Source organism: Dendropsophus ebraccatus, chromosome 13 (assembly GCF_027789765.1).
Source record: "Dendropsophus ebraccatus isolate aDenEbr1 chromosome 13, aDenEbr1.pat, whole genome shotgun sequence".
In the NCBI taxonomy this organism is placed as follows: domain Eukaryota; kingdom Metazoa; phylum Chordata; class Amphibia; order Anura; family Hylidae; genus Dendropsophus; species Dendropsophus ebraccatus.
In genome coordinates, this window is record NC_091466.1 from 74,701,476 (window position 1) to 74,728,026 (window position 26,551).

The 26,551-nt window shown below is 45.5% G+C and overlaps 1 protein-coding gene across 8 annotated transcripts in view; it reads left to right on the forward strand.

Annotated features, from left to right (window-relative positions):
• The window catches only part of MAPKBP1 (mitogen-activated protein kinase binding protein 1), a 96,220-nt gene extending 71,228 nt beyond the window's left edge, over positions 1 to 24,992 (forward strand). For 5 of the 8 annotated variants that reach the window (XM_069950975.1, XM_069950977.1, XM_069950979.1 and 2 more), the window contains 19 exons: positions 217 to 308; positions 494 to 619; positions 1,382 to 1,452; positions 2,460 to 2,584; positions 4,018 to 4,093; positions 8,028 to 8,139; positions 8,463 to 8,526; positions 8,646 to 8,768; positions 9,171 to 9,265; positions 10,376 to 10,443; positions 10,681 to 10,896; positions 11,681 to 11,838; positions 12,369 to 12,499; positions 15,788 to 15,970; positions 17,761 to 17,845; positions 17,924 to 18,186; positions 19,533 to 20,360; positions 21,697 to 21,782; positions 23,315 to 24,992. In XM_069950975.1, coding sequence (XP_069807076.1) covers positions 217 to 308; positions 494 to 619; positions 1,382 to 1,452; positions 2,460 to 2,584; positions 4,018 to 4,093; positions 8,028 to 8,139; positions 8,463 to 8,526; positions 8,646 to 8,768; positions 9,171 to 9,265; positions 10,376 to 10,443; positions 10,681 to 10,896; positions 11,681 to 11,838; positions 12,369 to 12,499; positions 15,788 to 15,970; positions 17,761 to 17,845; positions 17,924 to 18,186; positions 19,533 to 20,360; positions 21,697 to 21,782; positions 23,315 to 23,605 — 3,193 coding nt within the window. In that variant the 3' untranslated portion in view covers positions 23,606 to 24,992. The remainder of the gene's footprint in view (positions 1 to 216; positions 309 to 493; positions 620 to 1,381; positions 1,453 to 2,459; positions 2,585 to 4,017; positions 4,094 to 8,027; positions 8,140 to 8,462; positions 8,527 to 8,645; positions 8,769 to 9,170; positions 9,266 to 10,375; positions 10,444 to 10,680; positions 10,897 to 11,680; positions 11,839 to 12,368; positions 12,500 to 15,787; positions 15,971 to 17,760; positions 17,846 to 17,923; positions 18,187 to 19,532; positions 20,361 to 21,696; positions 21,783 to 23,314) is intronic. The other 3 variants (XM_069950980.1, XM_069950973.1, XM_069950978.1) reach the window with 2 other exon arrangements.
• Positions 24,993 to 26,551: the final 1,559 nt, after the last annotated feature.

A 26,551-nucleotide genomic window follows, 5' to 3' on the forward strand; every position in this document is an offset into this window, starting at 1 on the left:
ATAGTGTTATGTACCCGGCTTACTAAGACTTGGATCAGGAGTAGGAAACCTTGGCTCTCTAGCTGTGGCAGAACTACAACTCCCATCATGCCTGTACGGCCAGAGCTTAAGCTGTCCAAGCATGATGGGAGTTGTAGTTTTGCAGCAGCTGGACAGCCAAGGTTCCCTACCCCTGATGGAGTATTAGTAGATCTAAGCTGAGATTCCTTGTTCCAGGGTTCACGAGCTGCAGTCTCTGACGGAGCTTTTAAAGGTTGAAGCCCACGATTCTGAAATCCTCTGTCTGGAATATTCAAAGCCAGAAACTGGTAGGTCTCCTGTTATCCTCCAAGATGGTGATAGAACGCTCTAAAGAGAGCGAGCCTGTCAGCGGCATAGTATTTTACGTCTGGACCTAGAGAATCAATTGGCTGAAGATTTGGCTGATTATCTGTGCAACAGGGCCCTAAGTGTTGTGTTTATATCACTGCTTTTATACTTGTTTTATCTTCAGGAATGAACCTCCTGGCCTCCGCTAGCCGTGATAGACTTATCCATGTACTAGATGCATCGAAAGATTACAGCCTTCAGCAGACACTGGACGACCACTCCTCATCCATCACCGCTGTGAAATTTGCTGGTAAAGTCTCTAATGGAATCATCGGACATATAGAATCTGTTGTTAGTCTTCGTTGGCATTTTTGCGACTTTTAACTTTTAACATGTTCTTGAGACACATGTAAAAATTTTTGTTCGTTCTGGGTCTTCCTCTTTGGAAAGAAGTGTGCGGCCCAGCACTTGTCTTCCCGCTCTCTTTGTATACGACCAAGACAGTGCCTATTTACCATTCTTTTTATCCAGAGAAGTGCTTAACAGAAAAGTAACCTGTACTTACCTCCCTCGCTCCCCCACCTCTGCCATTGTCATGGAGCTCCTGGTCCTACCGCAAAGCACTTCAGGGATCAGGATTGGATTATGCAATTGCCTACCCAGCCAATCAGTGGCTGCAGCAGTGTCCCGCCTTAGTCACTGATTGGCTGAGCAGGCAGTTGCACTTACCCAGTGTAATCCCAGCAGCACTGTGCAGCTGGACCAGGATTTATGTGAGATCAGAGGCAGCAAGGGAGTAAGGAAGGTAAGTATAGGTTATTATATTTTTTTTTTATTTAGTAACTCCTTGAGCCCCCAATGCTGGTTTCAAGCACAGCATTTGTTTTAAACAAAACCAGGAGTGGAAGTGATAAAGAGAAAATTGAATGCACCTTTTTCTGTGTTTTAGACCCACTCCTGGTATTGGCAAATATGCTATATGTGAAGCCGTAGTGTATTGTACCGGTTAAACGCCATACTATATCAGTAGTGCTGATTATGTAATCCCAACCTGCATCTGTTCACTTTGCAGCCAATGACGGCAAGATGCGAATGATCAGCTGCGGAGCGGATAAGAGCATTTACTTCCGCACAGCTGAGCAGGTATGTTCATATATTTGTATACAGCGTGTCGTTACACACAGAGCCAATGCAAACAGTGAGTCACATGGGTCCCAGCGCTTTAAATGCCTCGTGAACCCGGATGTGCTGTTATAGTGACCAGCTGGCATGGCAGTGAGTCACATGACTCCACTGCGTTATATTCCGTGACTCAGCCTAACTTCAAAGCTGCTGAGGAAGAGGTCTCCTCTGTAAGAAGAATGACTCACGTTCTGCCTGTGGACATATTAAATGTTTTCCTTCCTGCATATAAATGGACCCGTTGTCATGTGAGACGACTCCCATTGATCAGAGGGTGGCAGTCGCTTTTGCAACCATTCTTTTTCATTGTCTTCATGCTTCTATAGCAGGGGTAGGGAGCCTTGGCTCTCCAGCCGTTGCAAAACTACAACTCCCATCATGCCTGGACAGCCAAAGCTTTAGCTTTGGCTGTCCAGGCATGATGGGATTTGTAGTTTTGCAACAGCTGGAGAGCCAAGGTTCTTCACCCCTGGTCTAAAGTAACAAATGAAGCCAGCAAGATGCACATTTTGTTTTATACAACTCCTGTGCAGACTCCATATTAAAAGACGACAATCCATGCCCTACATTCAGTGTTTATAATAACGTAGAGGACAGATAGAAGAGAATAGGATTGCGGTATCAGACTACACAGTTTGTTGTCTGTTACCATGAAGACGCATAGTCCGCACTGAATATATGGAAACATACCGTATTGCATTGATGCATGTCATCGCAGAGGTGCTCATACATTGCAATAGTCCTGCATGATCTGGTTGGTGTCTTGTCGCCCTCTAGTGGTGGTTATGTGGCATGACATTTGTTTTAACAGTTAAGATACAAGAGCACAACTACCGTCTGCAGGACTATATGTTATATGGATAGTATATAGTCACCAACAGAGCGGGAGGATGGATACCATTATACAAAGTTTAGAAAGCTATAGACAGTCCTAAATGCATGTGAATAATGTGTAGTTTTTCTTTCAGGCTGGGGAAGGATCTGTGCATTTTACTCGCACACACCATATAGTGCGTAAAACCACCTTGTATGATATGGATGTGGATCCCAGCTTGAAGTATGCAGCCATTGGCTGCCAGGACCGTAATATCAGGTATCAATAGTCTTCATAGGCTACTTTGGTATGTATGTATATGTTCAGTATATCTGACAGCTCTGTTCCAAACTTATTCTGCATTAAATAAGATGTTTAAGTGCCAGATAACTTAAGTACCAGATGTTTAAGTGTTAAACATAACTTTTGATATGTTGCTGCCCATGGTGACACTAACATTTTATTCCATACCTATTATTTGAGTCTTCTTTCCCCCAGTTCTGAGCTGCTGCTTTCTGCTCAAGACACAAAAAAACTGGATGAGAGTTTCTCTCAATGTCCCCCTTCTCCCCCCTCCTTTCTGAAACGGATGATGTAAACAATGGGACTATAAATATGCTACAATGTTGCAGATAAAGCCTGCCAAACTTGTTTACATCAACTGTTTCAGAATTAAAGAGAGAGGAGGTGGAGACAGAGAGAAAAGTTTGCACACAGGTTTTTGTGTCTTGAGCAGAAAGCAGCAGCTCGGAACTAGGGGAAGGAGACTGAATAGATCATAAGTATGGAATTAATTTTAGTTTCACCATAGACAGCAACATATGAAAAGTTGTTTGAGCAGAATACCCCTTTAATACACAGGTGGGACAGATTAGAATTCTGGTTCAACTTAACCAGACCTTCCACTTTATTATATGTTTTAGGCAGCTCTTAACAAGGGGTCGTTGTCTAGAAATAGAGGCATGACTTGAAATGGGATATCATTCTGCGCAAAATATTATGTAATGTAAGCCAACCAAAAAAAGAAACAATCCCCATGCACTTCATACTAATAACTGGAAAGCTCCTGGCACACATGCTGTATGTAGCTATAGGCTTTCATTTACCCATTTAGCACAGATGCAGGCACATACCATTCTTATAAAGGCCAAAGGATTCTCTTTTAACATCTGTAAAGATAGCATATATCTGCAGAGAAAGATAGAAATAACAGCATGGAGGGAGGTCGCACACCAGCTCAAAAGGTGGACAGGGAGTAGAAAAACCTTGGATAACAGCTCACACAGGCTGTAAATAGAGAGGAGTGAAGATACAGGGGGATAACCTATAGGTGGTGCAAATTTAGAGAAAACCTCACAAAGCATCTGCAGAAGCTATAGAAGAGAAACTAAGCAAACTTTTTAATAAAGACCTATAGAGAAAATGTAGGGATGAGCTAATTCACAGTGCTAGGGAAGTGTTTTGCTACACTTGGCCATCAAATTGTCAGCCAGCTGCCTTTTGAACTCCGCGTGTCTGGAAAAGCTGGATAGAGTCCTTGGGAACAAAGTGACCGGGGTCAGAGGTGACTGAGAACACGAGCATGGCACTATAGCAATCTGGCGTCAATCCAAACCTGATAGACTCCATTCTTCTATCCACGTATACATTGTAATGTGGCGTCATGAGCCTGTCATGTTACCGCCTCTTAATCCACCTTTTTGCCCTTTTAGGATATTTAACATCAGCAGCGGGAAGCAGAAGAAACTGTACAAGGGGTCGCAGAGTGAAGACGGCACTCTCATCAAAGTGAGTAGCGCCTCTATTGGCTCCGTTATTAAAAAAAAAATATGTATAATGAGCATGCTGGATTATTGTATAACAGTATAAGTAAAATCCAGCGTCCTGCAGATCCTCCCACTTGTCTGAGACCTCAGGGTCCTTCAGATCCTCCCGTCAGTCCCAGAACTCTGCGTCCTGCAGATCCTCCCGTCAGTTTCAGACCTCTGCGTCCTGCAGATCCTCTTGTCAGTCCCAGACCTCGGCGTCCTGCAGATCCTCCCGTCAGTCCCAGACCTCATCGTCCTGCAGATCCTCCCGTCAGTCCCAGACCTCGGCGTCCTGCAGATCCTCCCGTCAGTCCCAGACCTCGGCGTCCTGCAGATCCTCCCGTCAGTTTCAGACCTCGGCGTCCTGCAGATCCTCCCGTCAGTCCCAGACCTCTGGGTCCTGCAGATCCTCCCGTCAGTTTCAGACCTCTGCGTCCTGCGGATCCTCCCGTCAGTCCCAGAACTCTGCGTCCTGCAGATCCTCCTGTCAGTCCCAGACCTCGGCGTCCTGCAGATCCTCCCGTCAGTCCCAGACCAGTCACACATACTCAATGCCTTCTCACAGAATTTAATCTGCTTAATGTAATTGACGCTTGGGCCTCCTTGTGCACTTAAAATGGCCATCATAAAAATCCTGATTTACAAGGTTTCCACACAAATTGGCCTATAAAGTCTGCCTGCTGACTAGACGGGAAGGGGTTAAGTTGATTTTCTGGGCCGGTCATGGATTTTTTGGCTCCTTGCTTGGTGGATTGTTAATCAGTTTTATTTACTGCTGACGTTACTGCCCATTCAGCAAACAGGATTCCCATCTGCAGGGAAGGTATTAACCACCGTGGATTGCATGCAGAGCAGCGCTCATCTATACAATCATCACATGGGGGGTGCACATTTTATGGCTTCCAAATGTGGAGGTTTATTTTCATTAGATGCTTCAGTCTCATTTCCCTTGTACATTGTATAGATAGATGCTGACAGCTTGGTCCCTAGGGGTCCGCTTATATGGGGCAGTTTAGGCCTGGATATGACCCATGACCCTATACAGTAATTCCTTTCCGGATTTTTGTTGGGTTTTATTACTGGTACATAAAGGTCTTTTTTACAGCATGTGTAAAGCGGTTATAGACGCTGTAAATCAGGGTTATGGTGGAATTTCTCATTACTTATTCATCACTTGTAAGTGTGTAATGCTACCTTATTCCTGTAGAGGCGCTGCAGGGAATTCAAGCACTTGCAGCCAATACAGCTGCTCAGTCCCAGCAGCTATCGTTTTATCATAGGACGACCTGTCTATTGCCAGGGATTGTCCAAAGCAGACATCCCTTTAAAGGAGTAGTTCACCAAAAATGTTTTCCTTTAAATCAACTGGTGCCAGCGATTTTTCTAATTTATTTCTATAAAAAAAATCTCCAGTTTTCCAGTACTTATCAGCAGCTGTATGTCCTGCAGGAAGTGGTGTATTCTCTCCGGTCTGACACAGTGCTCTCTGCTGCCACCCCTGTCCATGTCAGGAACTGTCCAGAGCAGCAGCAAATCCCCATAGAAAACCTCTCCTGTTTTGGACAGTTCCTGACATGGACAGAGGTGGAGGAGGGGGTATACCGGGTATGTGCCCTCCTGCCCCAGTTTGCCCCAGTCACCCCTCATATGTTCCTGTACTACTACACCACTAATCTATACCTGTACTATTGCCACACCCCTCATCTGTACCTGTACTACTACCACACCTCTCATCTGTACCTGTACTACTACACCCCTCATTTATACCTGTACTACTACTACTACACCCCTCATTTATACCTGTACTACTACTACCACACCCCTCTTCTATACCTGTACTACTACTACCACACCCCTCTTCTATACCTGTACTACTACTACCACCACACCCCTCATCTATACCTGTGCTACTACTACACCCCTCATCTGTACCTGTACTACTACTACACCCTCTTCTATACCTGTACTACTACACCCCTCTTCTATACCCGTACTACTACTACACCCCTATTCTATACCTGTACTACTACCACACCCCTCTTCTATACCTGTACTACTACTACCACACCCCTCTTCCATACCTGTACTACTACTACCACACCCCTCATCTATACCTGTACTACTACTACTACACCCCTCTTCTATACCTGTACTACTACTACCACACCCCTCTTCTATACCTGTACTACTACTACCACACCCCTCTTCTATACCTGTACTACTACTACCACACCCCTCATCTACTCATCTATACCTGTACTACTACACCCCCTCTTCTATACCTGTACTACTACCACACCCCTCATCTATACCTGTACTACTACTACCACACCCCTCTTCTATACCTGTACTACCACACCCCTCATCTGTACCTCTACTACTACACCCCTCATCTATACCTGTACTACTACTACCACACCCCTCTTCTATACCTGTACTACTACTACCACACCCCTCATCTGTACCTGTACTACTACTACTACTACACCCCTCATCTATACCTGTACTACTACACCCCCTCTTCTATACCTGTACTACTACTACCACACCCCTCATCTATACCTGTACTACTACTACCACACCCCTCGTCTATACCTATACTACTAAAGCCACATCTCTCTTCTATACCTGTACTACTACTACCACACACCTCATCTATACCTGTACTACTACTGCCACACCCCTCATCTATACCTGTACTACTACTACCACACCCCTCTTCTATACCTGTACTACTACCACACCCCTCATCTATACCTGTACTATTACTACCACACCCCTCATCTGTATCTGTACTACTACTGCCACACCCCTCATCTATACCTGTACTACTACTACCACACCCCTCATCTATACCTGTACTACTACACCCCTCTTCTATACCTGTACTACTACTACCACACCCCTCATCTATACCTGTACTACTACTACTGCTACACCCCTCATCTATACCTGTACTACTACACCCCTCTTCTATACCTGTACTACTACTACCACACCCCTCATCTATACCTGTACTACTACTACACCACTCATCTATACCTGTACTACTACTACCACACCCCTCATCTATACCTGTACTACTACTACCACACCCCTCATCTATACCTGTACTACTACTACCACACCCCTCATCTATACCTGTACTACTACTACTACCACACCCCTCATCTGTACCTGTACTACTACTACCACACCCCTCATCTATACCTGTACTACTACTACTACACCCCTCTTCTATACTTGTACTACTACTACCACACCCCTCTTCTATACCTGTACTACTACTACTACACCCCTCATCTATACCTGTACTACTACTACACCACTCATCTAAAATACCTCCACCCTACTATACGCTACACCCTACCTAGATAGAGGCACAAAGAAGATCTCCTTTACTACATGGGGGCACAGTGGGACCACTGTTAGTGTCTCAAACGTTATTAAAACAGCATCTGACGCTGCAAGGAGAGAAATGTTCTGTGTATTTAGCAAAAAAAGAAGAAAAATCGAGAATCATCCCCCAATATATATATATATATTTTTTTTTTAAATCAATCATTTATACTTTGACCATATGGCCCAGCCCTACCTTCCAGTATCCCCTTAGGCCCTTTTCACACATCAGGGTTTTTACAGTCCACAATTAAGGTTCTGTGCTTGCAGACAGTATGGTACCCACTGATTTCTATGGACCCTTTAACGCATCCACATAAAAGGGCCATTTCAGTAAATGGGATCATTCAAACGCGGACGGGGATGGATAAAACTCTGAATCCTGTCCGTAGTTTTGGGTCTCCAGTTACGGACAGGATTACCGCTGTATGAATAGGGCCTTATTGTGATTATCCCGATCTAATAAGTGTCGGACGTGTTACACTGTGATAACGGATGCCGCTTTCTCTCCCTAGGTGCAAACGGACCCATCCGGCCTCTATATTGCCACAAGCTGCTCCGACAAAAACCTGTCCATCTTTGATTTCTACACTGGGGAGTGCGTGGCCACCATGTTCGGACATTCAGGTACTTTTCACTTGGAAGGTCACTTGCCAATAAAAACTTTTGACAAGTCACAGAGACATGTAAAAAGTTAAAATTTTTGGATCAGTTGGAGTCTGGGTACAGAGGACCCCCTTCCCCCTCACAAAGCGAGCTGGGCGAAGTGCCCGGCTGAACGCTTCGCTCTCCGACTTAGGACACTGCGTAACTGAGAGTGAAGCTCAGCTGTGCGCTTCTCCTGGCTGTATCTAGTGATCGGTGGGGACCCAGGGTTTGTAGAGTAACATTGACACTTAGCTCACACAACACTTGACCATGAATAATACTGACTGCATTATTTCTTTCAGAGATTGTGACAGGAATGAAGTTTACCAACGACTGCAAGCATCTGATATCTGTGTCTGGAGACAGGTGGGAATAACATTGCTCCTTATAGCTGGGTCTTAAAGGAACACGCCATGCAGAACATATTATGCCTGGTGTCTTCTGATCAACTAGAAAGTGCTTACAACTTCTATTTCCTTCTACAGCTGCATATTCATCTGGCGTCTCAGCTCGGAAATGACTATTAACATGCGCCAAAGATTGGCCGAAATGAAGCAACGTGAGAAAGCTGGGGAGAAGTGTACTCCGCACAAGACGTCCAGTACCAGGTATTCTGAAGGGCAAGCAGTCATATAGTCATTTAAAGGGGCAGTTTACCAATTTTTTTTTTTCACTTTTTTTAAATCAACCGATGCCAGATATTTGTAATTTACTTCTATTAAAAAATCTCCAGTCTTCCAGTACTTATCAGCTGCTGTATGTCCTGCAGGAAGTGGTGTGTTCTTTCCAGTCTGGAGAGCAGGGGAGAATTTTTTTTTGTGGGGATGTGCCGCTGCTCTGGACAGTTCCTGACATGGACAGAGGTGGCCGCAGAGAGCACGGTGTCAGATTGGCGACAATACACGTCTTCCTGCAGGACATACAGCAGCTGATAAGTAAAAAAAAAATATTGTAGAACAACCCCTTCAACCGTACACCCAGAATTAAGGTTCTTTCTGTTTCTGCTGTAGACGTGAGACCATTGCTGTGATGTGCCCGGCTCCTGTGCTCTCATCTGATAGCGACAAAGATGGCGTTGATGAAGGAAGTGATGAAGATATGGCGGGTAAGGAGGGATTCATATGTAGGTTAATCTGTCGTTCTAATAAACTTGCGTCACGTTTTGTGATTTGTGGGTGCCGAGTGCTGAGACGACTGTCAATCATCAGATTATATGGTGAAGACTGTGCCACCTCAGCTGCTATCTAGCTTTCTGTCGTCCTATCTCAGGGTAACATATAAACTAGTGACAGAGAAGCTGAACAGAATGATGTATCACTTACATTGTTCTGTGCAGCTGATCCAGAGATCTCCTCCTGAATAACATGGACAATAAGTAGTCGTCTCCATTATGTGCATGTGCTTACTAGTCCTTGATATTCATGAGAAGCAGAAAACTCTGCCCAGCATCTGCTGATTGGCAGTTATCTATCCATGCTGTGTATAGGCAGTCACCTGTCAATCAGCAGCTGGAGGGCGGGGGGAGGGGTGTGGCAAGAATCTCCTGCATATTAGGAGAACGGATGAACAGTATGATGTAAGTAATAAACTGATCTGTTTAGCATTTCTGTCACTAGTTTATGCTGCCCTCATTTAAGGCGGTATAAACCTAGTGACAGATTCCCTTTAATATAAAGGCTATAGCTCATGATGGGTTTTAAAAGCAGATTATAGATGAGGTGCACAGTAGTGGGTTATGCCTTCTGCTCGTTATTTTATGGAAACTCCGATCTCTAATGATCCAGTTACCTATGAGATGATCATAGTCCAGTCAGCCCTGGACCAACCATAAACAATGGCTATCACGTGTGTAAGTCTAGCTCCAGAGATCCCAGACTGGTTTTGCTCGTGGTTGCTGGATGTATGGCCGCCCTTAAAGTGGCTCTCATAAAGGAATCCTGATGTTTCTTTCATGCTGCCCGAAGCCACACGTAATCAGGGTGAACCCCAGCGGCTTCTCTCCACCAGCCTTGGTAGATCTTCCTGTTTCGCCATAGGGAGAGAGAGATCTATCAGGGCTGATGAGGCAGGGAGAAGCCACCAGGGATCACCCCAATAACTCTTGGTTGGTATGATGATGATGATAATCTCTCTTAGATTATAGTTGTAGGTGACATTAGAAGTAGTAGTAGTTACTATTATAGTATTTTCTATCCTCTTTCTATTTGGGCTTTAGGTTCTGAGAAGAACAATGATCTTGCCAATTCGTTTGGAAGAAGTGCAACATTCTGGGAGATGAAAAGGGTAAGTGCCAAGATGACCCCCCCCCCCCCCCCATCAACAGTATATACTATATCTTATCATGCAGATCCTTGTGTTTTAGAAGTATATAGACCATGTATTCTGTATTCTCAGCTAAGTCCAGCGTGTCTATGGAAATGGTTGGCGGATGAAGGAACCTCATTGATGCGGCCACTTTTAGTGAGACTGTATTATCACTTTAAAACTTTCTAACGACATATTTTGTTTTCCTGTTTTAAGGATAAAGAGACGGCCATTTCTCAGCGTTCTGACTCGCTAGGTAAAACGCCCAGACAGCGCGTTCGCTGGTCTCAGCCCGTGGGAAACATTGAACTCACGGTGAAGTCCATGCTTGACCTCCGTCAGCTGGAATCTTTCTCTCCGTGTGATGACCTCCTTGGACACCAGGAGGATCAAAGTGTAAAGTTTTTGGAATCCAACGTACAGTCCGACCTGGTAAGCGATACATGAGGACCAGCAAACTTCATTCAAGTGTCCGGATTCTGCAACTTACCCGAACACTCAGCATCTAACCCCCTGCGTCTGGAGAAGGTGCAGGCAGCCTGAGGAATGCCGGGAATACATGGATATAGGCTATGGATGTGTTTTTTAGGACTCTCTAGAGCATGGGTCTCCAAACTGCGGCCATCCAGCTGTTGTGAAACTACAACTCCCATCATGCCTGGACAGCTAAAGCTTTGGATTTGGCTGTCCAGGCATGATGGGAAATGTAATTTTGCACCAGCTGGAGGGCCGCAGTTTGGAGACCCATGCTCTAGAGTGACTTCCAGACGCGGGGAGTTAAATGCCGAGTGTACAGGTTTTGAGAGGTTGCCGAATCTTGGACACTTTTATGAAGTTTGCTCAACACTAATGATGACTTACATGTTAAAGGTTTTTTTTCTTTCATATCAACTGGTTTTAGAAAGTTACATAGATTTCTAATTTTCTTCTATTTAAAAATCTCCAATCTTCCTGTACGTATCAGCTGCTGTATGTCCTGCAGGAAATGGTGTATTCTTTCCATAAGATAAGATATGGAAAGATGGAGAATTTTAAAAAGAAGTAAATTTGAAATCTACATAAGTTTCTGAAACCAGTTGAATTGAAAGAAAAACCTTTTTGTTGTTGTACCCCTTTTAACACCTTACCACATTGGTCTCATGACATAGGGTATTTTTTTTTGTGTGTGTGTATGGACCTAACTATATATACTTTAATCTGAATTTCTTTGTTTCAGACACCATTTATTCCCATTGGTGGCCCTGCCCGTCCTAGGGTTATCCGCCTCATGTCATGTGAGGATGGGGTTTTTAAACAGGAGTTGGATACACCGGACGGCAAGGAGTGCGTTTTCTATCCTGAAATTGGAGAGGAGCAAACACTTGACTCATGCAGGTAAGGGGAGGAGATTAAACGGAGCCTAAAGGAGCACTGGACGTGACTGAGACCTATCTAAAGTATCAATCAGTCACGTTCTGAGTGTTCAGAATGCAACCGATCAGGAGAACGAGGCGGGAGAAGTCAGCACAGAGCGCATTCACTCCTGTCACATGACCTACACAGACTTTTAGTATAAGTATGTGGGGTCCATCTAGGTCGCAGAGTGGGGAGAGGAGCATGCGGCTGTCTTCACACTCGCGCTACTGATGGGTCAGGGTCCAAACACCTTAAGCCAGGGGTAGGGAACCTTGGCTCCCCAGCTGTTGCAAAACTACAACTCCCATCATGCTTGGGCAGCTAAAACTAAAGCTTTGGCTATCCAGGCATGATGGGAGTTGTAGGTTTGATACAGCTGGAGAGCCAAGGTTCCCTACCCCTGGCCTAAGTGACAGAAAGACAAGAGAGACGTGTCAAAAATGTGTTTTGTTTTGTTTTTTTACATGTTTTTCTATACTGTATAATAACTATATTCTGTAATTCACCAGTGAGTTTGAGGTGAAAGGCTTGCCTCATGGAAACTACCCTGGTGACCTACAAGAGAAGCATAGCCCGGACAGTGCCTGCTCAGTGGATTACAGCAGCAGCCGACTGTCTAGTCCAGAACATCCCAATGAAGGTAAGAAGCTGTATTTTTTTTTTTGCTACTTATCTTTAGTGCACAACCTGAAATAGTGGTTCTGGGCACAAAGGAAGAGAATACCAGTCCTGGTAAATAAAGACTAATTATAACAGAGTAACATTTGTGGCTCAGCTGGATTTTCTTTGAATTGCCTGAAGGGGTGTAGCATTGCATTGGTGCAGGACAATCCCTTTTAAAGGGAATCTGTCACTAGGTTTATTCTACCTTAAATGAGGGCAGCATAAACTAGTGACCGGAATTCTGAACTGATTGGTGTATTACTTCCATCATTCTGTTCAGCCGTTCTCCTAATATGCAGGAGAATAGGATTCTTGCCACACCCCTCCCCCCGCCCTCCAGCTGCTGATTTACAGGTGACTGCCTACGCACAGCATGGATAGATAACTGCCAATCAGCAGCTGGTGGGCAAAGTTTTCTGCTTCTCATGAATATCCAGGACTACTGAGCTCATGCACATAATGGAGAGGACTATTTATTGTCCATGTTATTCAGGAGGAGATCTCCGTATCAGCTGCACAGAACAATGTAAGTGATACATCATTCTGTTCAGCTTCTCTGTCACTAGTTTATGCCGCCCTGAGATAGGACGGCACAAACCTAGTGACAGAGTCTCTTTAAGCTATAACTCCATACATCCCTATGTATGGCCCCTATTATCAGGACATAAGCAGGGGTATGTTTGGGGTTACACCATGTTTGATAAATTTCCCCCCTTGTGTCCTGAGACCCGCTGAGTCACACAGTGATCTATATACACTCACCGGCCACTTTATTAGGTACACCATGCTAGTAACAGGTTGGACCCCCTTTTGCCTTCAGAACTGCCTCAATTCTTGGTGGCATAGATACAACAAGGTGCTGGAAGCTTCCTCAGAGATTTTGGTCCATATTGACATTATGACATCACACAGTTGCCGCAGATTTGTCGGCTGCACATCCATGATGCGAATCTCCCGTTCCACCACATCCCAAAGATGCTCTATTGGATTGAGATCTGGTGACTGTGGAGGCCATTTGAGTACAGTGACCTCATTGTCATGTTCAAGAAACCAGTCTGAGATGATTCTAGCTTTATGACATGGCGCATTATCCTGCTGAAAGTAGCCATCAGATGTTGGGTACATTGTGGTCATAAAGGGATGGACATGGTCAGCAACAATACTCAGGTAGGCTGTGGCGTTGCAACGATGCTCAATTGGTACCAAGGGGCCCAAAGAGTGCCAAGAAAATATTCCCCACACCATGACACCACCACCACCAGCCTGAACCGTTGATACAAGGCCGGATGGATCCATGCTTTCATGTTGTTGACGCCAAATTCTGACCCTACCATCCGAATGTCGCAGCAGAAATCGAGACTCATCAGACCAGGCAACGTTTTTCCAATCTTCTACTGTCCAATTTCGATGAGCTTGTGCAAATTGTAGCCTCAGTTTCCTGTTCTTAGCTGAGCGGAGTGGCACCCGGTGTGGTCTTCTGCTGCTGTAGCCCATCTGCCTCAAAGTTGGCCGTACTGTGCGTTCAGAGATGCTCTTCTGCCTACCTTGGTTGTAACGGTTGGCTATTTGAGTCACTGTTGCCTTTCTATCAGCTGGAACCAGTCTGCCCATTCTCCTCTGACCTCAACAAGGCATTTCCACCCACAGAACTGCCGCTCACTGGATGTTTTTTTTTCTTTTTCGGACCATTCTCTGTAAAGCCTAGAGATGGTTGTGCGTGAAAATCCCAGTAGATCAGCAGGTTCTGAAATACTCAGACCAGCCCTTCTGGCACCAACAACCATGCCACGTTCAAAGGCCTCACATCACCTTTCTTCCCCATACTGATGCTCGGTTTGAACTGCAGGAGATTGTCTTGACCATGTCTACATGCCTAAATGCACTGAGTTGCCGCCATGTGATTGGCTGATTAGAAATTGTGGTAACGTGCAGTTGGACAGGTGTACCTAATAAAGTGGCCGGTGAGTGTATGGGTATATATATATATATATATATATATATATATATATATATATATATATATATATATATATATTATGTGTGTATATATATGATATATATATGAGACTGTGTTGGACAATTGATTTTCGGTCCACTTTGACGTGCGCAGTGAAGGCGGCCGCCATGTTGCTGTAACCCAACGTGTCTCCATGTGCTATGAAAATCATTGCTCTGCCTAAAACTACTTAGAGTAAGTCCTGTTAAATTGAATAACAGGAGGAAGGAGGGCGGTGTTCAGACCACGATCAATCGGGAGAATTCTGCACTCAGCGTCTTCTCTCCTGGCTCACGTGACCTGGATGGACGTGAAGTGTATGGAAGTCCATGGAGCTGTCCTGCTCACACAGACACTGAGCGGGGAGAAGAGCGCATAGCAGCACTGCCGTCTCCCCACTGATTCACCTGATCGGTCGCTGTCTGAACACTTAGTCCCAAACTGATCAAAACTTTTGATATGTTTTTATTTTTAAATAAATGGGACGCTCTAAGTCTGCAGCAGAGAGTTGTCACCTAATCACGTCTTTAACAATTGTCTCTCGCCAATGCATTTAAATTAATAGCAAGAGCAGAAAAAGGGTCTTCCAGATACCACTTGCTGTTTGGAAAAGTAATAAAAATAGTTTTTTTCTTCTAAGCTCGAGTGTCATTGAGGCGGGGCTGAGCTGCAGCATGCACGCCTCCTGCTCCCCCACGCCTCCTTGCCTTACATGTTGGATATACAGGGCTTAACGCTGGAAGCCAAACTGTATGCGTCAATCATGCAGAGGGATGAAGCATGCATGCTGCAGCTTACTTGAGCTTAGAAGGAAACCAGGATTTTATAACTTTTGCAACCAGACATTAGCTAAGAAACTGGTATCACATGTTTTATCTGCCCATTACTGCAGTTTTGAGCATGATACGTTAAACTGTAAGTTACCATTTGTAGCTAATCTGTAGTTGCTTTAGACCCACTTGGAGGAAGGAACCTCATATGAAGAGTTGTATGCAATGTCAATGTAAACTCATATATTAAAATACATACTCAACCAAACTTCCCATAAAACCTAGGGGCCTCTCCATTGACACAAACTGTTTTGTCCCCCTTGTACTGAATGGAGTCGTGTGTATTGTTGATCCTGTTGTATCTTGTTGTGCTTTTTCTTTGTATCACGAGTAATGCATGCAGACCCTGGAGTCCTCCATTTCCAGCTCTCATATTCCCGTCCGACGCTGAATTGCCTGTCACTCACGGTGCTCTTTTTATTTTGCCTCTTGTCCCAAGAAGATTCCGAAAGTACGGAGCCCCTAAGTGTAGATGGGAACTCGTCCGATCTAGAAGAGCAAGCAGAGGTTGAGGAGCTGGAGACCCCCTGCCTGGTTCTAGATGCCGATATCCCCCTGACACCCGATCAGGAAATGTTCCTTAAACAGCACTTTGGAAATCTGTCGGCAAACAATGGCCCAGGTTACAAATGTCTTCTCTTTCTAACGTTTGACTTGGAGCACCCGTAATAACGCTAACCCTAAAGAGATGGAGAATTCCAGACCCCTCCCCCGTGCACTGATGTGGGGACCCATGTTACCCCCTTATGTTTCCTTTATCCCCTATTAGTATTTGCTTGTTGGTTGTCGTGTCCCTATTCTATATGTCCCTGCACACCTTACTGTCCGCTCCCTGCACCCCACCACCCTTATATATGGAGTCTCGAAGGGTTTTTATAGGTATATGAAGTTTTTGACACACACAACTTTTTGGAGAGGTTTTTCATGAGACGGGTCAAAAGTTTTTATTGGTTGCGGACTGGGTGTTCAGACCCTGACCAATCACTAGAATGGGTAAGGGTCCCCATACACCTTATAATTTTATCGGCTGTAGATGCTCACAGCAGGTTTGGTTGTCAGTATAAGGTGTTATATTTAATAAGTATGGGGCTCGCCCGGCTGTCCGCTAATAGTCAGTGGAGATAGGAGTCTGGAGTAATGTTAAATCTCTGCCCAAACACTTTAGTTCTGGGACGGATAAGCCGCAGCCAGAGCTCTTGGCTGACGCTTAACCCTCCAATCCCCATGCTAAACGCAGGATTGTTCCGCTATCTGTTATTGAAGGTGTATGGCCGGCTTTAGAGGATTCTCTTCTTGGCCCTGTTCATATGACCCAGTAGGACTCCCAATGTAAGTCTATGGGAGGTAGGACAGGGAGATATACACCAAGGAACTCTATTATAAGCCTGGTGAGAGGTACAGCCAATGTGTGATATCCCTGGTACACCAACCATTCTTACTAACCTCCTATATACTAATCACTCTATTGGGCTTTGAGATGGGGAATGGCTAATACGTTTACCTACTTTATTATAAGCCTTGTATTACTTAATAGATTATACATGTATAACCTCTATTCCTCCTTACATAGTTTGTTGTTTTCAGTTTTGGTGGCATTTTAACTTTTTAGAACAACTTTATAGCAATACATAAAATGCTCTGTCCGTCACTGGAAGTAACTCTACTTTTCGTTAAGTACCCAACCTCATAGAGGGAACTGCAGTCCATAGACTTAAGCTGCACTCACACGTCCGCAGATTTTGCGGACCTACAGACGATGAATGCATGTAATAGATTGTTTCCCCACCTGGCACGATGTATCGATGTCATGCCGGAAGCAGGGAAAACTCTTTGAAAGAGTTTTTCCCGCTGTTGGCATGGCATTGATACATCGTGCTGAGCTGGGAAACAATCCACTGCATGCATTCACCGTCCACCGGTCCGCAAATCTACAAACGTGAATGCAACCTTAATCCAGGAGCCTGTATCCTGCAGTAAACTGAATAAAGCATTAAGCTGGGGAGCGAAGAGCACAGACGAGTGCTTCTCCCAACTCTATCTAGGGGTCTGAACACCCGCATCTCGACGACTTAAACTTTTGACATGTGAAAAGTTCTAAAGTTACAGTAAAGCTTTAAAAATATATAGAGAAGACCAGCCACCTTTTTTTTATTTGTGTTTTGTCACATATAATTGTTATTGGGGGGGGGGGGGGGAATTGTGTATGGGGGTGTCCCTTTTAAAGTAATAGTATATTGCAAGGATCCAGTGGGGTCACTCAGACCCTGGGATCTGCAGTCTCTCGCCGCACCATCACTTAATGTGATAGTAATACCCCTTTAAGAACGTGTGTTTGGACAGCCAGCCATGTTAGCATATGGTATACATGATCACTATTCTATACATCCTAATGTTGTGTTTTTCCACTTGTAGACGGACCACTTCTGACCTCAGAGAGGAACGAATGTGCCAGCATCTCATCGAGGTTTCTTGCAATGGCGCAGATACCAGCGTTCTGGTTAGTATGTAAAGAGTGAATACTCTCCCCCCTTTCCCCCCACTTTTGTATTCAATTTTTTTCCCCTTCCTTTTAAAGTCGAGACCATCCCGGGCCGAGCTCTTGTCATCTGTCTGATCAGGAGGTCAGCCCAGACTTTAATCTCAGTCCGTTTGAGTATCCGACAGTCAATGGCATCAGTGGCCGGGTACAAGAGATGGCCAGCCCGCTCCGACCGGCCTACCAGAGGAAGAGGAAGCAGCCGGCAGAAGTGAAGACGGGTAGCAGGATGGGCCCAATGTTCAGCCCCGTTGTCTCAAACATGCGGAAAACTCAATCTGTTCATGATATTGTTCATGAAGGTAAGAGCGTGGCAGAGCGGGCTTTATGGTAACTCGGAATGTTTAAGTGATACTGTCACCTTCCCCCCCCCCCCCCTTTACCCTATGTTCTCTGCACCATCCACAGACTTGGAGGCTGCACATGTTATGTAACTGTATAACACTTGTCTTTGCCTTCTTTCTGCTGTAAAATCGCTTCATTTTATCGGTGGACAGTTTCACCTAGGTGGGGCTTCATGACACTCGGGGGCCCCCCTCCTATATGGGCAGTGTCATCCAGGTGGGGCTTCATGACACTCGGGGGCCCCCTCCTATATGGGCAGTGTCATCCAGGTGGGGCTTCATGACAGCTGGGCCCCATCTCCTATATATACAGTTTCATCCAGGTGGGGCTTCACAGTAGCTGGGCCCCATCTCCTATTTATACAGTTTCATCCAGGCGGGGCTTCACAGTAGCTGGGCCCCATCTCCTATTTATACAGTGTCATCCAGGTGGGGCTTCATTACTGTTGGGCCCCATCTCCTATATATACAGTGTCACCTAGACAGGGCTTCACGGCAACTGGTCTCCAATATGTATGTATATGTAGTGTCACCTTGGCAGGGGGCTACATGATAGCTGGGCCCCATCTCCTATATAGACACGGTCATCCAGGCGGGGCTTCTTGACAGTTGGGCCCCATCTCCTATGTAAACAGTGTCACCTAGGCGGGGCTTAATGGCAGCTGGGCTCCATCTCCAAGGCGGGTTGAGTGCCTAGCTGCTGTAAAGTGACACTGTCCACCAATAAAATTTAAGCAATTTTAGAGCAGAAAGAGTGTTCTACAGGTATATATCACATGTGCACCATCTAAGCTTGTTGATGGTATGGAGAACAGTACATAGAGTAAGGGGAGGTGACAGTATCACTTTAAGTGATGCGTCACCAATGTCTTAGCTAACAATATGATGGTCATTATTGATAATAAGCAGATGATCTACCAAACTGAACAATGACTGTTTAAAGGATTATTCCCATATGGGGTTGTTTATGCCCTATCCTCAGTTTGTGGTGGGACCCCTGCAGTCTCGAAAATGGGGAACCTGAAATCCTTGCAGAACGCAGCTGTGGGCCGTGCATGCCCACCTCTGCTTTATTTACACCATATGTCGAACCACTAAAGATGAGGTCCCCTATCTGTAATCCGCCCCAGCAGCCAGACCTCTGCCATCTTGGTTATGCCCCAACTACCTCAGATGTGACTTCCACTTTAATAATACAGACTAAGATAGGAAAGTGCATGGCTCGATTGTCCGGTCTTCTGCCCTTTTGCCGTCTACCTGTAAGTATTACAATACTGATTAACTTTGTACGGAATCTGTTGCAGTCAAAATGCGTCCACAGACCCAAACTGCTGCCGAGAAAGAACAGAAGGCCATACACCGCCGTACCTTACCAGCCACCCTGATGAAAACTGAGTGCCCCCCGTCACCATTCCAGTCCAAGGATGTAAAGCAGCCTAAGGGTAGATCCTATATGAACCCAACGACGAGCTCCATGGCCAAGATCTCGCGAAGTGTATCTGTCGGGGACAATTTGAACATTGGCGAGACGCAAGAGACGTCCATCGGTTCAGAGGTTAAAAATACTTGCGAACCAGAAGCGGTGACTGTTCCTGTGGAGGTGGAGAAGAACCCGCCACCACTGAACGATACCGTCATCGTCAAACCTCTCCTGCAAGCCAGTGCGAGTAGCTCTTTACCAAAGACCTTTCAGGCAAAGAACCGGGCGCATCTGACGCTAGACATCGCCAAACCGTTACCGGACCGACCTTTCCTTTCGTTTAGCCGAAGTCGGAGCTCAATCGAGGTGGAATCGCCAAGGTCTCCTCGATCACCTGGCTGTAGCTGGAGACCTAGACTATCTTTTACCGACTTAACGTGCAAGAGTGACAATCAAGCTTCAAGCGGAGGTGAGAAAGCGGAGAGCAATGATAGTCCTCCTAAGGAGAGCCCCGAGGAAGCTCTGACACCAAACCTGGTCATCAATGAACCTGAAGACACCGTGGACTTCAGTCTGGAAGGATTCAAGCCTATCCCTAGGGGGAGAGCTTCTACCATCGGCCACACTCCTGACCATCACCCGGGGCTTTGTCCTGTAGAGACTATTAGGCCTAGATCTCCCTCACTAGATGCGGCGTCTCCTCTGGACTCAGGTGGGCACAGAGCTCGACCCTTGGTGGTGTCTCCCTTTCTGTCTCCTGTTTGTGTGGGTAACCTTACATCTCCATCTCATCTATCCTCGTCCAGTCTCTGGCCTGTCTCGTCTTGTCCACGCCTGTCTCCTTCCATAAGCCACCCTCAGAATGGTGAGGCATCTCATTTCTTCTTCTTCTTCACTTGCCACATCATAGAAACATAACAGAAATTAATTGGTCAGGGTCTGGGTGCTGAGACCCCAACCCATTGCTAGGAAAAAAACCAGGAAGAAGCACTTAGCGAAGCGCTTCTCTCCCCATCTTCTTGCTGCCGGAGATGGATTCTATAGAAAGTTTACGTGCGCCTCTCCTGCTTCATTCTAGCAATTGGTGGAGATCTCCGCACACAAATCCAACCGATCAAAACTCTGACATGTCAAAATTGTTTTTTTTTGTTTTTTTTTTTTAAAGAGATCAGCAGGGGTTGTGATCACAAGCAATTTTCAATATACTTTTTTTTCTGTTATAGGGTAGACTCACACACACCGGATCCGCAGCGGATCCCTTCCCTGTTAGTTTCAATCGGATTACATACTCGCAGCGGGATTGACTTCTTGCTGCCAGTATGTAAGTGACAGCCTCCTTAACCCCCCGCTGGCCGAAGCATACATTCCCTGCTCCACGCTCCGGCTTCAGGGGCTCTTGGCGTCTGGATATGCCGTTCAGCCAATCAATGCTCTGCTGCTGGGCAAAGCACTGATTGGCTGAGTAGGATGTCCAGCCGGGAGCCCCCGAAGCCGGAGCGCGGAGCAGGTAATGTATGCTCCAGCCAGCGGGGGGTTAAGAAGGCTGACACTGTGTCTTACCTTCCTCCTCGGTGCCAGTCCCGCGCTTAGTTGGAGCACCTTTAGGAGGACTGCTGTGTCATCCAGCCGCCCCTTCTAATGATAATCAATGGAGGGGGCTGCATGGACAGCTATGGCTGTCCAGGCATGATGGGAGTTGTAGTTTTGCAACTGCTGAAGAGCCAAGGTTCCCCACCCCTGTGTTAGATTCTCGGAGCCACTTTGATAGGTGATAACTAGGTTTAGAAATAACACAGCTGTTTTCTTTCAGAAACAGCACCCCTCTTGTCCTCCCGGTTGTGTGTAGTATTACAGACCAGTTCCATTGAAGTGAATGCAGCTGAATTTGGATACTATGCTCAACCGGAGGACAGGGGTGGCGCTGTTTTTGTAAGGAAGCTGCTATGTTCTTCCAGTCGTGGATAACCTTTTAGGTGCAGATACCATAAAGTAGTGATGGAATTATAAAATCTAGCAGTATATTCATTCAGTTCTCTGTCTGTTTTTAGCACAAGCCGTCAGCTTTGAGCAGTGTGAAATGATCGCCTCTGAGCTGCAAGATAGCCTCCGGCGAGCGCTGAGACTTTATCGATCGGTAAGTCAATTTATCGTGGAATTTTGGACCCTTTGCGTCATAAGACTTAGGGGGAAATTTATCAAACATGGTGTAAAGTGAAACTGGCTCAGTTGCCCCTAGCAACCAATCAGATTCCATCTTTCATTTTCCAAAGAGTCTGTGAGGAATGAAAGGTGGAATCTGATTGGTTGCTAGGGGCGACTGAGCCAGTTTCACTTTACACCATGTTTGATAAATCTTCCCCTCAGTGTATTTAAAGGGGTAGTTCACTCAAAATGTTAATCTTTCATATCAATTGGTGGCAGAATGTGCCAGAGATTTGTCATTTACTTCTATAAAAAAAAATAGAAATAAAGAAAAACTCCAGTCTTCCTGTATGTCCTGCAGGAAATGATGTACTCTTTCCATTCTGGAGAGCAGGAGAGGTTTTCTCTGGGTATTTCCTGCTGCTGCTCTGGACAGTTCCTGACATGGACAGAGGTGGCAGCAGAGAGCACGGTTTCAAACTAGAAGGAATACACCACTTCCTGCAGGACATACAGCAGCTGATAAGTAACGTTGTATAACGCTATCTATGGCCGGAATTAATGATCATGATCAATAAAGTGATCCATATCAGGAGTTCTCAGCACTTATTCTGGCTTATATTCTGGACATTTCATATCTTACAATATAAAGGATTTCTTGGTGGTCTGTTCCCTCAAAAATGCATGTTATTGTTGGTGGACAGTGCCATATGGATGGGGCTTCATGCCGTTGTGTCCCATATCCCTGCCTTCATCGGCGCCGTATGCCCCACCCTCATGATGTCATCTGCTTTTACGCTCTGCCCCCACAGCGGCATCATCTGAATGGGCCAACCTAGAAGCAAAGGCCCTGTCCCCGCTGATCTGACTATTGTGGAGGGGACAGGTACTAGGCCTCTAGGTCAGCCCATTCCAATGAGGCCACTGAGGGGGCGGGGCTAAGTGTCAATGTCACACTACGGCACTGTCCACCAACAATAACATCAGAGGTCACATGACCAAGATAACTGTGAAATGTATGAATGCAGCAGAGCTGGGATGAAACAGATGACACTGCAGGAATAGGAGTTCTTCTATAACTATAGGTTTTTGAGTTGCAGTTTTAGGCTATGTTTACACTACGCATATTTGAGGCTGTATATTTGAGGCTGTATAGCAACCAAAACAAGGAGTGGATTGAAAACACAGAAAGGCTCTGTTCACATAATGTTGTAATTGAGTGGATGGTCGTCATTTAATGGCAAATATTTGCTGTTATTTTAAAACAACGGCTGTTGTATTGAAATAATGGAAGTTATTTACCGTTATATGGCGGACATCCACTCAATTACAACATTATGTGAACAGATCCTTTCTGTGTTTTCAATCCACTCCTTGTTTTGGTTGCTATGAGGAACAAATACAGCCTCTAATATACGTAGTGTGAACCCAGCCTTAAGGAGCAATATTATAAATTGTCCGTGCCCTTGTAAGCTGTATGAAACAGGCGAAATCAGAGTCTCTTGTCTCGTCTTTCTTCTGTAGGTGACAACAGCTGCCCCCGCAGCAAACATGGACCGTGGCAAGATGGCCGGCCTCCTGACAGAAACATTTGGCATGGTAAAGAGGGAACTGGATTCCTTAAAAGATGAAGATTCTGAGACTGCAATGCACGAGGACTCGTCTCCGCAGCACGAGGAATTCAAGGAAAAGCTGGAGCCGTCTGTGCCGTGGGGGTCTCAGCATCTGGGTGACGACAAGACCCTCGCCCTCCTGCAGCAGTACTCGGAACTGTTACTACAAGCAGTGGAAAAGAGGATGGATAAAAAACTGTAATCCCTACACAATAAACACGAGGTTCTTCTATAAAAAACACTGCAAGCCAAAAAATTTTTAAACCCTATAATAATTTTTTTTACTTCTAAACCGTTCTATAAATCCTCTAAACCCAGGGACGGGGGAGACGGTTCTAGGCCGGTGCCGGCTGCAGCACTTCACCTCTTCTGGACTGGTTTCGTTTTTTTGGCCCGGGTCAAAGGTTCTGTTTCTGCTTTCGGTTGCTCGCAGGGGCGCAGAACTTTTTATCGGACTTCTTACAGCGTACGGGCCACCTGCATTGTGGGAAGGTGGCTGCTCTGTCATGGCTGCCTTGGCTGTTAGCAGCTTACCCGTACGCTGCCTCAAAGCCTTGAATAAGTATTATATTTGTGCATTATATATATATATTTTAAATTATTGATTTTTTGTTTTTTGTTTTTTTTTAATACTTTTTGCTGCTCCCTGAAAAAACAAAGTTTCATTGAGTCTGGTTCTGTAGCTGTAACGGTTGCCGAGAGCTGGGGTCTGGATGGGGGGCAATTTCCCTTCTGCACTGGAGATGTCTGAGAGCTAACATCCAGGAGCCCTCCTTATGATGCTCATAGACCAGGGATGAGGAACGGTCGGCCCTCTGGCTGCTGCACAACTACAACTCCCATCATGACTGGACAGCCAAAGCTTTAGCTTTGGCTGTCCAGGCATGATGGGAGTTGTAGTTTTGCCACAGCTAGAGAGCCATGGTTTCCCACCCCTGACATAGAAGATCACCGGTGTATAGTGGGAAGTTGTCCCCCGTATTTCCGCCCTGTAGAGCCCCCTTTAGGACATGTGTGTGTGCTTCTATGCCTTATGGGTTACATTTCACCTATTAAAGCAGATGTCAGATCATGGGTTGTATAGTCTCCTCAGCCGGACATCACAACCTCTTGATAGTTGATGTATCAGACCTCGCAGCCATCTTATGGACCATACCGGTGTATATGATTGCAGCCTATCCGTTTCGGTGCAGACTCTTACCACTAAAAGCCTTAACTGTTTCGACTTTTGACGTATTTGGCCGTTGTCTCTGCTGATGGGTCTGTTGTCATTGTTGGCACGTTATCACTGTATGTACTGTTACCGCATCTCACATGGTCAGAGACAACTCCGTCTCTGTATATGTGTCAGCTATTTCAGCACTTGCCGCCGTTGCCCCCTTGATCGGCCCCTAGAGGGTCCAAGCACTTAGCGGTCCTCTCTATCTTATTATGGCATGTTTAGGCGCCCTTGGCGTGTACTAACATATAGTGAACGAACTCTTTGCAGCCTGACTGCAGGGATTAGGTGGGGAATAGGGAGAATTATAATCACAGAATAGGATTACAACATCAGATTAGCTTTAAAGCGACTCTGTACCCACAATCTGCCACCACCCCCTCCCCAAACCGCTTGTACCATGGGATAGCTGCTTTCAATCCAAGATCTGTCCTGAGGTCCATTCGGCAGGTGATGCAGTTATTGTCCTAAAAACCAACTTTTAAACTTGCAGCCCTGTGTCAAATTTGTGTGGCCTATAGTATCTGTGCCCTAGGCCTGCACCGCCTCTCCGTCCCTCCTCATCATTAGGAATGCCCCAGGCAGGATTTCTCCTGTTCATCACTTGTCTGAACACTGCCCATGAGCCTTAACTATCCAGCACCTGTGCAGTGCTCAGACAAATGATTGGAGAAATCCTGCCTGGGGCATTCCTGATGATGAGGAGGGACGGAGAGGCAGTGCAGGCCTATGGTACAGGCACTCTAGGCCACGCCAATTTGACACAGGGCTGCAAGTTTAAAAGTTGTTTTTAGGACAATAACTGCATCAGCAGCCGAACGGACCCCAGGACAGATCATGGATTAAAAACAGGTATCCAAGGGGAGGAAAGGAGATTATGGGTACAGAGTCGCTTTAAGAATGGTTTACAGGTCTAGTCCTATCGCTTCTCTGTTACATTAGTAACGTTCAGTGTTTGAACCCAGCAGTGTTATGGGCTGATATCCTTCTATTACAGTACAGTTCAGCCCATTTAAAGGGGTCATCTTAGAGGTGGCCATGATGTCCCATCAATGTCTGACCAATGTGACCCCCTTGTATCCCTGCAGGTGAGTGTATAAGTCCTGAACTATAACAATAACTCGCTGCGATCTCTGGCCACTTGCATTAGATTGGCTTCATAGTTATATAGGATAGAACCAGTCTCCTGCAAATGGATGAAAATTTCAACCAGCCCAGGGAGTGAAGAGCACAGCTACGCTCTTCACTCTGCTTGTTCTTATGATCTTGGGGGGGCCTGAGCACTCAGATCCCATCGAATTGATATTCCATCTCAATGGGGGACAAATCCAATCGGACTCCTTTCAAAGCAAATCCCTTAACCACTGTGCAGCACAGCAAGTTCAGCAGTGATGTTTCCATTGTTGGTTTTAGCTTCTTTTTAGTTGATTACTGTAGGTTGTAGATGGTATTTTTAAGTTGTATTTTTTTTTTATTAGAAAGTATAGACACATGTGTGGTTGTGACTTAGCAGGGATAGGCTAAGGTAGGGGTAGGGAACATTGGCTCTTTAGCTGTTGCAAAACTACAACGCCCATTATGCTTGGACAGCCAAAGCTTTAGCTTCGGCTGTTCAGGCATGATGGGAGTTGTAGTTTTGCTACAGCTGGAGAATCAAGGTTCCCTACCCCTGGGCTATTGGCCTGTACATATACATTGGTGCAGGAATAGCTGAGATGGTGTTAGACAGAGGCCGGTCCTCGAATAGCAGCAGCCGGGAAGTTACATTGGTCTTTATAGATAGGTCTATGTGCATTGTGATGGGTAACTTAAGTTGCTTATAGCCGTTTACTATATATATATATATATATATATATATATATATATATATATATATATATATATATATATATTATATGCAAAGTAGATACATGTAGGTATATAGAGTGG